This window comes from Rhynchophorus ferrugineus, unplaced genomic scaffold, assembly GCF_030347505.1.
Source record: "Rhynchophorus ferrugineus isolate W39M unplaced genomic scaffold, kcgeb_rfMv2 rfM30, whole genome shotgun sequence".
NCBI lineage: Eukaryota > Metazoa > Arthropoda > Insecta > Coleoptera > Curculionidae > Rhynchophorus > Rhynchophorus ferrugineus.
In genome coordinates this window covers 113,461-130,780 of record NW_027472609.1, presented here as the reverse complement: position 1 = coordinate 130,780, position 17,320 = coordinate 113,461, and the positions used below count along the sequence as shown (strand labels likewise).

At 33.5% G+C, this 17,320-nt stretch overlaps 2 protein-coding genes across 3 annotated transcripts in view; one reads left to right on the top strand and one right to left on the bottom strand.

Annotated features, from left to right (window-relative positions):
- LOC143205872 (putative ATP-dependent RNA helicase DDX43) overlaps positions 1-16,461 on the bottom strand; it is a 28,746-nt gene extending 12,285 nt beyond the window's left edge. Inside the window, exon 1 of one of the 2 annotated variants that reach the window (XM_076418909.1) lies at positions 16,325-16,461. In XM_076418909.1, the coding sequence (XP_076275024.1) occupies positions 16,325-16,361 (37 nt within the window). In that variant the 5' untranslated portion in view covers positions 16,362-16,461. Of the gene's footprint in view, positions 1-554; positions 709-16,324 lie in introns of those variants that run through there. The other variant, XM_076418908.1, reaches the window with a different exon arrangement.
- Positions 1,663-5,161, top strand: LOC143205879 (uncharacterized). Its single transcript, XM_076418918.1, has 2 exons — positions 1,663-3,085; positions 3,320-5,161. The coding sequence occupies exon 2, from the start codon at positions 3,594-3,596 to the stop codon at positions 4,281-4,283; it is 690 nt and encodes a 229-aa protein (XP_076275033.1). The 5' UTR covers positions 1,663-3,085; positions 3,320-3,593; the 3' UTR covers positions 4,284-5,161.
- Positions 16,462-17,320: the final 859 nt, after the last annotated feature.

Here is a 17,320-nt window from a genome sequence, read left to right as displayed (position 1 = left end):
ATATGTATTTATTTCTTACAAATATTGACGGTATTTGGTGACATTAAACCTATAAAAATATATGTCTTCATATCTTCATGGTACATAACTTTCAGGAAAAAATTTGTAACACTCTTATACACTCTATTAATATATATCGTTATGCTTTGTAGCTATTTCAGCCAGTTAATTACATCAAATATAATATACACATCTTAATACCTTTAAAACCGATGCATATATTAATATATATTTCTTTAAGTATTAATTTATAAATTCGAGTGCATGGCACATAAATAACTTGCTAATCAGAGGATATTATTTATTGGGCGCATATTCTAAAACCAAAATCAGAATTTAAATAAAAATTGACCATTTATAAGCCTCTTTAAAACTACATCAATATGTCTTTCGTACCAATAAAGAACAATGGTTTTTTAAATTTTCTTTGAAAAATATGTTATCAAAGGCAAATTAGTTAAAATAATGAGCAAACAGTTAACATTTACGAGTACAATAGATAAAAATTATGTAACTGTAAGTACATATGTACCTATGAAAATATAAACACTTACCAAGCATTTGCTGAAGACATATCTTCATTAAAGTCATGTTGGCCAATGACACTTTGTCTCAAAAACCAGGAAGAATCTACCTGGGTGCAGACTTTCTCGTAAAGCAATAGATAAATATTACAAATACTTATTCCAAGAATAGCATCTTCCTTCTATATATCTGTGTTCTGAAATATACACACATACATTTCTTTACTACTAATAAAGTCATTTAACCTCTTACCTTATATTTCGTTTAGGAAATTATTGTTGAAATATAAAAGCATCCACAATGTATCACTCTTCCCATTTGGATTGTTATAATGGAGACATCACTGGGCAGCATTATGGAGTACAAAGCGGGTTTAGTAACTAAGCTCTTTCCACCTACATTAGATTATACTGATTATTGGTTTATTAATATATTTTATCAGTTTCTTTAGAGTTAAATCCAGTGTAGAATAAAGATGTTATTCAAAAACATTTGTGCAAAGAGCTCTTTGAAAATTTCTACCAAATAATGCCCCGACCATGTGCCGCTAAAGCCGTGGAAATCATTACTGCATGATAATATAAGATATGCTATCTTAGATATAAAGTTATAATTAAAAAACTAACTTCAAATCAAGTCCAACACATATTTTAAGACCTCTTATAAAAAAAGCAACTGACCAAGTTATCTACTAAAGACAACTGATTAAATATGTACATGGGCAAAAGATAATAAATAAATGAGAGGGTACTTTTGCTTGTGAAGGAACTTGAAAACCAAATACCTACGGGCAATTTTACATGAAATTTTCATAAAATCTTGAGTATATCAGACTTTTCACATGCTGTCTTTAAAATAATTATAGTACTTCTTGTTAAAAACTAAACAATATATGGTATATTTAATATGCTTGAAATATATGATCGATAACAAAAACTTTTAGACACCAAGTGACTATTAAACCGGGAGAATAACAAGATTGTTAAAATACAGAGCAAACATAATTATATAGTAAATAATCAATAATAATAATAGTTATATAGTAAATAATATAAGTAATAGAATTATTTAACAACTAATAATTAACGTTTTTCCACATTCCATCTTTCATTAAAATGGCAATGACCAATGTTACCGCTTCGTGAAGCCAGGAAAATCTTACTGGGTACATGTTTTCATGTAAAACAATAAAGCATTAGTCATCCAAGTTTCAATTAATTTCTATACTGGAATATTATACATTTCTTTCAGTTTGTTAAATCTTTTAAATATAATCAGATATTTTAAGTACAGCAGTGCAACACAAACAATAACGAAAACACGACGAACAAAACCGAACACAAACTAACTAAAGAAAAACGTCTAACGCAAATACGATACTAACGATCCGATTTAGTGAAAACTCATGGAATTGAATTACGGATCTTAATGCTGGTCCACACGCTCTACGATGTATAATAGTTTTTAAATCAAAACATTATGCCTGCTGTATATTTGGAAACCTATTGCAGGCACGTGTGGGCGAACCTTAAAAATCACGCGATTGACATTGGAAATGCAAAGTGGTAGACAAAACAAAGCGGCAACGACAGAACAGATCAAAGAGCTGTTTAATATCTATTTAAATAACATTTTGGAACTTAATATTTAATAATTTTTTGTACAAATAAAAATAAAATAGGGAAGCCTTTGGAAATATTCCCAATTGCCCAAAAAAAGGATAATTATTTTAACTGATTTTCTTTTATTATAATATTTCTTAAAATCAAATACATCAAACAAACCTTGGTAATTTATTCTTGAGCTGAAATTGAAAATAACAGTCCTATTGACGTTCCTCATATTCATAAATAAGTCGACGTTTGACTTTCACAGAGTGAAGACGTGCTCGTAGAGACGGTCAGTGATGAAAGTTCATAAAAACCGTTACATCAATAAGGGCGATAATCGTTGATTTTCTAAGCGCTGTTTTTCTGGGCGGGCAATTCCCGGGAATATAATATATTTTGAATTCACAATAATACACAATATATTTAGGGTGTATTTCTTTATCATAGAATAGATATTTATCGTACACACTCAATCTTCCCAGCACTGCACACCTACTTACCAATTTAGGTCCTAGAACTGTAGGTGTGGTGCATTACGAGTGTTCATACATTCACATTTAATATACCAAGAAATATTGAATATTTAGGGCTTTAGAACAGATCTAGTTATTTTATTTCTTAGGGAATTTGAGGTATTTCAAATCTCTTTATTAGTAATTGTTAGAGTAATTTCCACGAATATATTGAATGAAATATGAATATTTCATCGAAACAGCTTATAAATTGTCCACATAGGTATATCGCCTAATAGGCATCTTCTAATACTTATAACTATTATTAACCTTTATTATGAGTATTGAATAAATTTATATATAATGGATAAATCTCTTAAAATCGTCATCGAAAGAACTATCGACAATATGGTCATGACTACTCGACAGCTCAGATCAAGGAGCATAACCGTTAGTAGCGAGAGCGGGTTGGGGACCACCGTAGCTGCGCCTGCTAAAGTGAACGGTGGCAGGAGCAGGAGAGAGAGCGCAAGAAGCTCGGTGGAATCTAGAAACGGCGTTCTAGACACTATAATGGAGAATACTAAGATAGTAGAGACAGACAGTACCATTGACTTCGAATTCTACAGACGAGGACTGCGCGGATTGAGTGCAACTGAACTGGCTGACGTCATGAAAGATCTGACAGAGCAAGTTAGGATCGTAACCAGCAGATATTGTCTAAAATATAAGACATATCGGTTCATCTCCACAGACAGCACTCGCGTCGAGAATATTCTAATGAAAATGGACATAGTAACAGAAAAGATGCTGAAAGCAAAATCCGTAGTCGTGATCACAAATACCATACAAGTCGAGAGCATCACGAATGCGGAAGCAATGGTGGAGGAGATGATAAACAGAAAATTGGCACAAATACTACACGAAACAGACAAGAGAATATAAAAAAAATGAATCCCTATTGCAAGAGAGGGAGTATTCTCCAGCAGTCCTCGCCAGACCAGTGATGGTGGATATAAGCACGCAGACCAACATCAGCAGAAGAATCGAGATGACTACCGTGGAGGTACAGACCGAAAATATATCCAATACGATCTGTACGTACAATGAGGTCGCGGCGACAAAAAAGAATAATGAAAATAAAACACTGTCGAAGCCACAAAAAGCCCAGTCAAAGGTACCGAAATCCACCAGACCTAATCTAGAATGGCAACCTCCGAAACAGATTAATAATAGATACGAGATTAAAATCAGAAAGGAAAAAGCAAGTGGTGCGGAGACATTAGCCGCCATCAGAGGCAAGCTAACTCGTAAAGAGTTAGCAGGAGATGGCCTCAAACACGTAAGAGTACACAGGCAGGGACTGGTATCACTGATCTGTAAAGACCAGACACAAAAGAAAGACCTGATAGAAAAAATACGCTCTGTACGTGGTATCAAAGTTGATAATACTGAAAAACGTCCCAAATTCAGAATCATAGGGGTATCCAGGGAGATCACAGACGAACAAATAATAGAAGATTTGGCTGATCAAAACGAAGAGATTATCAACATGATCCAAGAAGAAAGAAAAAAGACTGGCAACAACGAAGAACCAGAAGAACTCATCAAGGTAGTGAAGAAATATATATGTAAAACCCAGAAAGAAACAACGTTACAATCGAAACAATTCCCAGCATATACAGAGCAGTGTTAAAAAAGGGCAAAGTCTTTGTAGGGTACTTGAGACAATTCGTTGATATCTTCAACGAAATCCTATTATGCTATAAATGCAGCAGATACATTGTAGAAGCGCACAGTGTTGTTATATATGTGCAGGACCGCACGGGAGAAGAGACTGCAAGAGCAGCACAACGAATTGTGCGAACTGCTAAAGAGCAGGAGCACCGGAGGTAAACCCCAACCATAGAGCAAATGATAGAACCTGTAAAGTATACAAGAAAAGAAAAGAAGAAGCCATCAAAGAAATGAAACAGAAATGGCTCTAAAAATCCTACAGATAAACATCGAAAAAGGCATCCAGGCCAGCACGCTCATGAGAGCGAAAGCCGACAAAGTATAATACGACATAATCTTGGTGTAAGAACCAGTAACAAGAACTAAAGCATGGACCGGATGGTCAGTGAACAAAATAGGCACGAATGCTAGGTCAGAAATCATATTCAGGCTATGACGATAAGAGAAATGTTGGGACTGGACATAGTCATAGTCAAACTATTAGACTACCATTTGCTAATCACCAATGTATACGCGCACCCGACAGGAGACAACATAAATTGCTTAGAAGAAAAAGAAGAACAATGGCAGAAATACCAGAAGAAATGGATAGTAGCTGGTGATTTTAATACCAAGCACACTTTATGGGCGGCAATACAATAAACAACAGAGGTTCAAATCTGATAACCTGGACCATATCACACCGACTGGAACTAGTGCAGAATGAACAAACAGCTCCCGCCTTTATCAGTAGTACGGGAAACAGCAACAATGATATCACCTGGAGTCGAGAAGTGAACGTGATCAACTGGAAGGTAGAAGAAACTGGAGAGACACTAAGCGACCACAAATACATCCGCTTCGAAATAGAGGGTAAACCCCAGAGAAACAAGACATCGAAGAAAAAGTTTGATTATCACGGGACCAACCCGCAAAGAGTACAATGCAAACAGACGAAATTGAAAAACAAGCGGAGCAAATGCAAGCAGCTTTCAAGAAAGCCACTAAACTGTTAAAAACACCCACCATCATAATAAAAGAAGACAACCAATTGTGGGATGGAGAATGCCAACAGAAGAAATTGGAACTTAGACGAAAAGCCGATTCGATCAGACGAGAAGACGGGGCCAAGACCGACCTCGTGAGGGAATATGGAGTAATGAAGCGAGCATTCAAGAAGCTTATCAAAGAAAAGAAGAAGCATGTAGAAGAAATAATAGAAAACACATTCGACATTGAACCATGGCGTAGAGTCTAGAAAATAATAAAGACTCTAGGAGTCAGCAGGGGGAAAATAGTTGAAAAACTGGAAGATGCCGAACTGGGCAATATGTATAACCTTGAGAAACAAAAGGTAGAAAAATATCATACATAACAAAAGGAGGAAGAAAAAGAACAACTTGTAAGGATCATAACAAGGGTCACTAATGGAGAATGGAGCAAACAAGATGAAGGCGAAGAAGAAATACAAGAAGCTGAACTAGACTGGGTCATAATGAACTTAAAAAACAAGGTGAGCGGCAAGGATAATATTCCACACGAAGTAATGAAAAGAACCTGGGATATAAAGAAACAAGAATTATTGACACTCTACAGAATTTGCTACAACGCAGGATACTTCCCCAAGGAATGGCAAACAGCAAAACTTTGCTGGTTAAGGAAGAAGTCCGAAGGACAAAGGCCAATCAACCTACGGCCGACCCTGGGGAAAGTATATGACAAAATATTGAATAGGAGATTGTAGGCGATTTGTGAAAAGAACAATATATACCACACAATGCAGTACGAATTCAGAAGTGGTAAGAGCATCATAGAAGCCATACGAGATCTAAAGAACTGGGTTGAGTCGGAACAAAAGAACGCAAGACATGTGCTGGTTGTGGCTTTAGATCTAGAAAATGCTTTCAATACAGCAACACAAGTTACTGCATTAAGTGAAATGAAAGCAGGAATTAACGAGAAAATTATACGTTCAGTTGCAAGATTCCTAACTGAAAGATCGGTAATCAGCAACAAAATAGAGTTCGGAATAGAGAAGGGGTGCCCACAATGATCGAGCATAGGCCCGACTCTATGGCTGATTAATATGAACTCCTGGTTCGATAAGATAGCTGAGGTTGGCACACAACGGACACATGTGATAGCACAAAAGTTCGCCGACGACCAAATCATCGCAATTAGCCATCGAACACCTACTGAAATTAAAGAAGAATGGAATAAATGCTGGCGCAAATGCTTAGAATGGACAGAAGATTCAGGAGCACAATACAATATAGAAAAAACGGAAGCTATGAAATATCCAAAGAAGGAGATTACCTTTACGATGGAAGAATTGAAGAAAAGAAGAAATGACCGCAGGACAGAAATCCCAGTAGTACCCAGGAGGACCAGATTTCCGAAGATAAGAATTAAATTAAACGAAGAAATCATAACTCCTAAGGACCAGATGAGGTACGGAAATATGGCAAGGGACATAATGAAAAATGTATACGACAAAGTCGTGAAGCTAGTCGTGAAACGCGAATCAAAGATACGTCCTAATATTAATCAACGGCGCGTAAAAAAAAGCACCGACGAGCGCGCTACAAGTAATCGCAGGAGTAGTTCTTCTACCAATAGAAGCCGAAGCAAGAGCATGAGCGGCAAAAAAATACGGTTATCCACCAGGCCCGCCAAGGCCGGAGCAAAAATGCATGCGTTGGCCATGGGAAAAACCGTGGAGATCGGATTTGTTGGACACCGAGCAGAACGAGATAGGAAGACACATAGCGAAGGTATGGACGGATGCTAGTGTGAAGCAGGAAAAAGCAGGAGCATGTATATTCATTCGCAGGCGCGACGGGACGGAGGAAGAGGCATGCATCAGGCTAGGAAATGGAATTAAGAGCAGGGTAGCTAAATTTCTAGCCATACAAGAAGCCGTAAGAATACTAGAAGAACATGGCGATATACATGCCGTCATCAAAACAGATAGCAGAGCGACTATCTGGCAGCAGGAGAACGACGAGACAAAGATCAGACCGGTAGCCGAAGTACAAAAGGTACTGCGAGAGCGAGCAGCCAGGGGTACCAAAACGGAAATATCATGGGAAAAAAAGGCTTACCACAACGGAATCAACAAAGGTCGACAAACTAGCCAAGGCTGCCACTGAGAACAATCAAGCAGACAAAGACGAACTGGGTTGGACCAGCAGTACAACTGATAACAAACCATGGATACATGGAAGCATACATCAAGAGATTCAGACTGAAAATCATGGAAGCAGTATGCGGATGCAGCCAAGATAAGGCCGAAAGATTGAGCGCCAGAGATCCTTATAAAATTTCGATGATCAGATGGAAATGAGAAATGCACTCAACAAAACAAACAAGAAGAAAATTGAAATATTGAATGATTGGGCAAACAAAGTTATTAATGAAGAAGAAAATATCGCTGAAGTCCAGCAATCCCGGAACTGACAGCTGATAATAATAAGAACAAAAAGAAGAAATCAGTAATATAAACCCTCATTATTATTATTATGATTAATTAAACCAATAAAGCACAATACAAATAATAGCCGTGTCAAGATAACTCTCTATACATATATTTTCAACATACTATATCCTTCAAAATAACCCCCTCGCATTAATACAAATAAAAAGACCAGTAATGATAAGAGACGCCCCTTGAGAAAGATAGAGATAGGCACAGATAATTCCACAATCCCACAAATAGACATTCAAAATGATTAGTATTAGGCACACTATTATTAGATGTTAGCGTTACTGCATGCAACTATTACATAGTTTAATTCAAAACAATGGTTACTATAATCATAGCATTATTAAGTAATTTATGTAATAATAATAAGCAAGAAAAAATGCCAAATTATAGGAACCATTAAACAATTAAAATAAGCTGACGATCCGGAACGACGAGCATGGGAGTATATGCTTCAATCATGTAAAATGGCATGGAGAAGATCGAGAGGTGCTGATGGTTTGCTTTAGTTTGAGCAATAGCACTACAGGTCCGCATCTTCATCACATAAACAACATAGGAGTATTCTTGTGTAGCCCAATCTACCTAAAAATAAAGACAATAAGTAAATGGGGTTAGGACTGCTCAAATAGACAAATAATATCAATATCCATAAAGAAATATAAATTTTCTAATTCACCAAATGAGATGGCATAAATTCATATCATCTCATATCTATCCTCACAAAATAACCTCCGCACAACCTCTGCATAAAGCACAATCATCTAAAACAATCATTCAAAGGACAGAGACACACCTCATAAAACAAGACAAATAATAATCATCTTATAGTGTAGAAAACTAGCAAATTCATAGTATCAATAGTCCCAAAATGCTTTGCACCACTAGAACACAATCAATTCCATCAACTCATAAATAAATTGTTGATATCCCAATGGGCGGACGATTGGCAACAAAAGTAGTTGAACAATATGAAACACATTCACGAAGTTACAGCACCGACCCACGGGGTTGTAATCTCAATAGGCCTCATACCATGCAAATCAAAACACATAAGTCATCTAACTAATAAATTTCGAACAAATAAGTCTAATAAAAACAAATATAATATTCAACATACCCGAAAGTACTCAAGCAAAGGCCAAAACCCTAATCTGATAGCGTTTAATCATCGAGTACAGAAGGGCTGCATGCTGAAGGACCACCAGATGAGCCGGCATTTGCTTCCAAAATGCTTTGATACTCTTCCTTCTTGGGCGGAAACAAACGGTCTAAAGTTCTTTCTCGATAAGTCTAACAGCGTACACTACTGCAGGATTAGGAATTGAGAAACATTTGCTCATTTAACCCCGCTCGAAGTGGTATTTTCCAAAGCAGAGCTAGACATGTACCCCTTGAAGGGAGAGCAAACATTTTTGACAATATCCTATAGACTTTTCTGCTAGATTTTAAGAGGCCTACAGCTATAACTTTCTCTCTTGTTGTAAACTGTTTTTCTCTTGGGGCTCTCTTTTGATTCTTTAGTTGGGAAATTAAAAAGCTGTATGCTGAGGAGTTTATATCTTGGAATATTTCAGAATGATCTAGTGATTTTAAACGATCTTTACAGATAGATGCTAGTTTCTTCTTCTATGTACTAAATTTATGAATATCTATAATTTTTTGATGTTAAATATGTTTGACGAAATTAACCAACCATTTAATATAACTGTTGTAGCTGCGAAAATCTGAAAAAAAACCTCTTAGTACTAATTATTAAACTAATACAGTGTACTATTACCTTTTGTTGGAATTTGTACAGTCGTAGATGGCATATAATTTGAACAACCTGTTTGAGGTTCTGGAAAAATGAAAATAGGAAATTCAAAACTGGAAATAGGAAAATGGAACTTAGTAATTAACGGTAAGAATGAGCAGAAAGGGGGGTAGTGGCTGAATTAATACAACCATTACCATTACCTTCTGGTGTTTGTTCAAATGTCGATGACACTAGCTTCGAACACCCTGGTTGAGAGCCTGGAACGATGAAAATAGGCACCACAAATATAGAAAGACAGTTCATGAATTAATAGTAACAATTATGAACAGAAAAGTGACTTCTTCAATTTATCTTTAGTTGTTTCTTGAGATTTAACTTGAGCTACTCTATTTCCCCTCTCTTGAAAACCTAACATAAATAGGGGTAATGGCTTCTTGTGGACTAAAATTTCTCCTATGTCATTTTTGGTCTTTTCCTTTTTTAAAATAATTGTCGCATTTAAACATCTAAGCCCATTTTGGTTAAAATCTGCGATAATTTTTTCACTTTTAGATGTTGATTGTTTGTCTTCATAAGAGTGCCATTGCAGTTTCAGCAACTCTAGAATATCTATTATTTTCGTGAATGTTGTACGAACATTCCACGTTCAATTTTATTTGTCCATTGTTTAGTACCATTGTTTTGAACATTATATAGTTGGACCTCAGTGTTTCGTAAAGCAAGTCAAAATCGGTAACATTACTTAGGATAATTGGGGGTCGCCTGGGCATTCTAATTTCATTATTTTGTTCATTGATTTTTTTATTTTTAATTGCAGCGGTGAAGATCCTGGGGAATTATTTGCTTTCTTCTTATTTTTAACCGTTATCCAGCCTACTTCTTTCTGCAATTCTTCTTCAACTGTTTCATAACATAAAAAGTAAAACAAAGAAACATATTAATAAACTATTTTTAAAATTATTGTTTTAGTTACATCACATAGTAGTCATTATCGACGGATCTATTGAAGGCAAGTGTAGTTCAATTTATTCATTTATGTTCATTTTGCTGTTGGTTGCACAAAACCTATTTTTTTTTACTGTGAAATATGATAAATAATCCAAATAAAATCGAAGCGCCCTAAAAGTTTAAATGTTAGAAAGCGGAAAAATGAAGAAAAGGAGACTCAAACATTTAATACAAATCCTACTACTATGCAAGACTATATTTTATTTTATATTGGGATATTTTATAATATGCAAAATCTAATTAACAAAAAAATATATTTAGTATGTTTGCCAATAAACATACTAAATAATTTGTTATTGCTGTATTGTTATTGTATTGTTGTTGGGTTAACGGATTGCAGACTTAAGATAAATGGCAAAATTTCAATATGCAGCTGCATACTATTTTCCCTATATATAAGTGATATGTTAAATATAATTTAACATATCGGTAATGTAGCGATACGAAGGGGTTTAATGGAACTTCCAAACATTGATTTTAAAGAATACAATTTTTAAAAACATTCTAAACATGTTAAAAATAAAATGAAGGGTGAATTATTATAACAATTTGTATATTTAGATGAGACATGAATATTTCAGAATGGTACATTGGGTCGCTCATGGCAAGATAATAATAAATATAATGTAAAGACATGTAAATGTTGGAATAGATAACAGTTAAGTTTTGTTAGTCATAACATTTATTAATAATTCATTGCATATAGTTCTTCATCCTGGAAACAGGAATGGTTTTATTCCTGGTGCAGAATTAGTGTTTTCCTCTAAGTCCAAGGATGACTATGAAGGAGAAAAGAACCATAATGTCTTTTTGCAGTAGTTTGAAAATCAGCTTTTAAAGATCTTGGAGAAACCATCAGTTATTGTTATGTACAATGACTGGTGGAGAGGATCCCAACATGTGCATCAAAAGTGCACTTAAGGAATGGTTTAAAGTACATAAAGTTTCGAATAAACCATGTTAAAGAATGAACTATTGCAAAATTTTACTTAGTAAATATAAATGAAATATTTAATTGCATTTTATGCAAATTAGTTTTTAGAAATAATCCTGAGAGTACCACATTGGAAACAGAGTACTACGTCTTCCTCCCTATCACTGCATATTTCATCCAATTTAGTCGATATGGAGGAGGATATTCAAATTAAAATCTGGAATTATGGAAAGGGGCATTACTGAAAACAACACCTTCGGTTTGGACGAGCTCGGACAGACATATTGAAGAAGAAATTGACAAATAATAGAACCGTGAGCAAGTTTTTGACAGATTGGAAATAAAGAGCTTAGTTATTCACTTGATTATTGTTTATAAACGTGACAGTGATTGAATAAAACTTTATGAATGTTGGTTTATGATTCTAGAAGCGCTGACAGATCAGAAGTAAAGTTGGGCTCCCTACATATTTCGGTTAGTGAAATAGATCGGCAAGCCTTCAAGAAAAAAAAATTAATGAATAATTTTGAGTTATAATTTCTGGTTAAACAAAGATGAACAACTAACAATAATGTAATTCATTCTAAAACAGAAATAAAATATTAATTTTAGAACGGCTTATATTTAGGGCGGTTTATATTGGCAACCAATAGTTTAAATTGGGATAGTCAACAATTTAGATAGACACACATTTAGATACGTATAAATAAATAACAGCGAAAGGTTAAGAGTTATAACAAATAATTATGATATAACAAATAATGAAATTATTTTAATATATTTTTAAACTGCATAAATCATAATTCATTAATATATTATAATAATTACGAAATATTGTAAAATAAATACCTTGACATATACCTTAAAATATTTTAATAGAATATTTTTTCTGGTATGCTTACTGTTTTTCTCAATTAAATATTATAGGAGTAACAGGTGTTCTGGACTTCCGTAACGGTTACCCACGTTAAATTTTGAGGATAAAATTATTAAAAGACAATTCTTAAAAAACTTTATTTATTTACCTTATATTTAGCACGACGGTACAGAAGATACTTGGCGGGTCATTATACTTATATATATATATATATATATATATATATATATATATATATATATATATATATATATATATATATATATATATATATATATATATTAGAAGGTAAAGGTAAAGAAATACAATATAGTAAAGGAGAAATACAAGGTAAGGCTATACCTTGAACCCTTTTTAAGGTAAGCTTTAGGGAAATATCTTTGCAAAATATCTGTTTCAAGTAGTGACAAGAAATACTTTTACAACTTATCTAATTCTAATTTCTCATAATACATAAAGTATAAAGAAATACATAAAGTATAAATTTATATTTTCCCGCAACTGAGAGAGTTAATAAAAGGCCTAGGGTTAATAGAACACAATACAAACAATACATTTGTAAAAATCTGGTTCTAAATAAATTTAACTAAAAGTAACTATCTTATTAAAATATTTATAATTTGTATGTATTTATTATTACATAACGTCACTGTAAAAATGATGTACTAGCGTAAATTTAATTATGCAAATTAAAATATAACACTTACAACTACTGTTAGTTGAACTTTGCAGCAGATACATAATTTAAACAATATTTGGATCTCTACCACGTGTGACTTTGACGTAAACTTTGAAGAAAAGGTAGATAAATTGCTTTCTGTAAAATATATATAATTTTCTTACTGCTGATTATCAATAAAATTATTTAGTTGTTTACCTTAATAGTCTTTTCTTTCAGGTAATTATTTGGCATATATTGGAAACTATTATATCTTGGGTTTCTCGATTAGGTCCACGTTGTAATACATATCTACATAAAAACATGTCATTACCTTGCATGTATTTAAAATTCTCAGATTTTTTGTTGTAGAAAATTCTCATTTCACTTCCTCATATTTTTTAACATAATCAGATATATATATTTTAAATCAAATCCTACAACACAAACAACAATTAAACGAACGCGAGCGAAGTTGTGCAGCAACTAAACTAATGGCGACATTAGTTCAGATCTATAAAAATAGAGGTCTTAAGGTTCGTCCACACATATGGCAATTATGAAATCGTTAAAAATCAATATATTAGCTCTCTCGTATTATTTGGGAATATATGAAGTGTGGGCTCAAAGGACTGTCATAGAGTCTAATTGGAAGTGGTGAGACACCAGTAATAAATCAAACAAAGCGGCAAATATAAGACAGATCTAGAAAAACAGAAATAGAGATTTAACTTTATAGGAAATTTTGGCGAAATGTTTCGCGACATCCAACATGTAGATTTCGCAACTTTTATCATATTACTTGTTTTGATCGCTATGCTAGGAGCCGCGACGGGATCTGATTGGTTCCCTTCATTCTATGGTTTGTTTATTTATTTTGTACACCATTTTCAATGTGCCTTATTTAGAGAACAGTATAGTCAGCTGTTATAATGTTTATAGATTACATTATTATTTTATTTTATTAGTATATACAAGTTGCTAGTGGAAATGCATTCTCGTTCTAGGAAGTGTTGCGTACCCGGATGCACAGATAGTGATGAAATGCATCATCGTTCTCCATTAAAAATGTACCCGGCGATCTTTAAAATGTGGGTAGAAAACACTAAAAATCCGAAACAGGTTGGGTTAAACATGAAACAGATTTATGATCGTGACCGCGTGTGTCATAGACAATATTATGATACATTTAAACTTTCCTTTAAGTACTTATAAACATTTTAGTGATGGTGAAAATAATACCACGAGTCCAGAATATGTACAAATGGAGGTAAATCAAAATTAAAGTTATATATATGGTAAATTGAGGGAGTCAGTGACATTTCTGTTCATAATTGTTACCATTAATTAACATTAATTAAATGAACTGTCTTACTATATTTGTAGTGCCTATTTCCATCGTTCGAAGCCCACAACCAGGGTGTTCGAAGCAAGTGATATTGACATTTGAACAAACTCCAGAAGGTAATGGTAAAATATGTTAAAAGTAATGGTCCCTTTCTGCTCATTCTTGTCGTTAATTACTTTACTCTTACTTAACCTCAGTTCCATATGTTCCTATAAGTCCAAATAAAGTTTTACTTTGTATCGTAGTGTATATCTGAGGTTATTTAGCAAAACTTTTGATAAAAAAAATTAATTGTTATTATTATTTACATATTATAATAAATCAGTAGACCCAGAAATTGAAACTGATTTTATAGAGGCACGACAATATCTCGTAGTTCCCTTTGGAGGTATCCCTTTTATTTTATTCAGCGATTTTGCCACGTTGATAATGTAACAAAACGTTTGTCAAATGTTAAAAAAAAATTAAACCCCTTCAATCATACATCAAGAATCAAAGTTTGCTTTCAGTATAAAAAAATAAAAAGACAGAACTCTGATAGATCCTATTAAATTGATGGCACTAACCAAATATGAAAAAGGAAAATGACGGAAGAGATAATTTTGATTTCCAATGCACTAAAGTTTTTTCTAGTAATGGTAATTTCTAGTATTGTAGTGCTCCTATTTCCATCGTTCCAGTCCCACAACCAGGGTGTTCGAAGCAAGTATCCTCGACATTTGAACAAACTCCATAAGGTAATGATAAAGTTTGTATTTATTCAGCCCCCTTTCTGTTCATTCTTACCATTAATTACTTGACTCTATAACTTCAATCCAGATGTTCCTATAAGAGCAAAGAAAGTTTTATGTTGTACGGTAGTGTACATCTCAGGTTAGTTAGTAAAACTTTTGAAAAAAGAAATTAAGTGTGACATACAATTATGAATAAATCAGTAGACCCACAAATTGAATCTGATTCTATAGAGGCAAGACAATATCTCGTGCACCAGACTCCAACAAAATTGTTTTATTATACTGTCAGTAGGTCCTTGAGCTATATCTTATTTTATTCAGCGATTTTGCCACGTCGATAATATAACAAAATTTTTGTCCAATGTTTAAAAAAAAAGTAAATTTAAAAACCTTCAATTTTACATTCCACAATGATCTTTGGGATAAAATATTAAGTACTAAGTACTAAAAAGGTGTGCTATATACTTTTGAGTAAAACAGTTTGAAATAAACAGTTCACCGGAATATTAAGAGGGAAAGACTCTTAGAGAAAAGTTTGCTTTCAGTATAAGAAAACAAAAAGACAGAACTCTCAGAGATCCTATTAAATTGATGGCACTAAAAAAATTTGAAAAAGAAAAAAGACAGAAGAGATAATTTTGGTTTGCAATGCACCAAAGTTATTTGCTCACGGTTAATATATTTACATTTAATTGAATAAATTTGCTTCAGGAAAAAAATGTTTTTTATTTAAATTTCATTGGTCAATTAACCATGACGTCAATGCTGTCACGTGCTAAACATTATTAATGAGCCAATCAAATGTCTTCACAGTAAAATATTTTTCTTACAGGTGCCTATAATGGAGATTTAAATTGAGATTTAATTTAAATTACTTGAATGGCCCTTTATGGCGTCGTCCGGATGTTGGGCGCAGTAAAACTTTGCGCCAGAGTCCCCTATTGAGTTGCATCTCTATTACTCTATGGCATATTCGAAAACCAAAAGAAGAATTTAAATGAAAACTGACCTTTTATAAGCTTCTTTAAGACTACATCAACATGTCTTTCTTAACAATAAAGAATATCTCTTTTTCAAATTTTCTTTGAAAAATACGACTGTCAAATACAAAATAGTTAAAATATAGAGCAAACAGTTAACATTTACGAGTATAATAGATAAAAATTATGTAACTGTAATAACATTTACCTGTGAAAATCTAAACACGATAAACACTTACCAAGTATTTGTTGAAGACATATCTTCATTGAGGTCATGTTGGCCGATGACACTCTGTCTCAAAAACCAGGAAGAACCTTCCTGGGTGCAAATTTTCTTGTAAAGCAGTGGATAAATACTATAAATATTTGTTCCAATAATAGCTTCTTCCTTCTATATATCTGTATTCTGAAATATACACACATACATTTCTTTACTGCTAATAAATAAAGTTATTTAATCTCTTACCTTAATAGATATCTTTTAGAAAATTATTTCGTCAATATTGGAAATTATTACATTTCAGGGTTTCGAGAGAACTACATGTCATTGAAAATTGAAATATAAATGCATCCACAATGTATCATTCTTTCCATTTGGATTGTTATAACGGAGACATCACTGGGCAGCATTATGGAGTACAAAGCAGGTTTAGTAACTAAGCTCTCTTCACCTACGTTAGATTATACTGATTATTGGATAATTAATATATTTTATCAGTTTCTTTAAAGTTAAATCCACTGTAGAATAAAGATGTTATTCAAAAACATTTGTGCAAAGAGCTCTTTGAAAATTTTTATCAAAGAATGCCCCGCCAACGTGCCGCCAAAGCAGTGGAAATTATTTCTGCAATCTATTTGCTAACATTTTCCAATGATTGAAACTATAGATTTTTTTAAAAAGTGCCGATTTAACTGGGTCATTGGAATATGTAAAGCAGATAGTTTGTTCCCATCGTCTGAACATGCCCTTTAGAATGAAAACACTTACATTGTTTGCTATAGCTGCATATCTATTGGTTGTTTTAAATTATATAGCAAGTTGGGTGCTAAGCTCAACTTGTCAAAGATAAGAACACGATATTTATCCTCATCAGTCATCTTTTGTACTGCCCTTCTGATTAACAAAAACATTTGCTCATTTAACCCCGCTCGAAGTGGTATTTTCCAAAGCAGAACATGTACCCCTTGAAGGCAGAGCAAACATTTTTGACAATATCCTATAGACTTTTCTGCTA

Bases quoted from the DNA above. Each gene is read 5' to 3' on its own strand.
- LOC143205879 (XM_076418918.1), top strand. From the start codon at position 3,594: ATGGTGGATATAAGCACGCAGACCAACATCAGCAGAAGAATCGAGATG.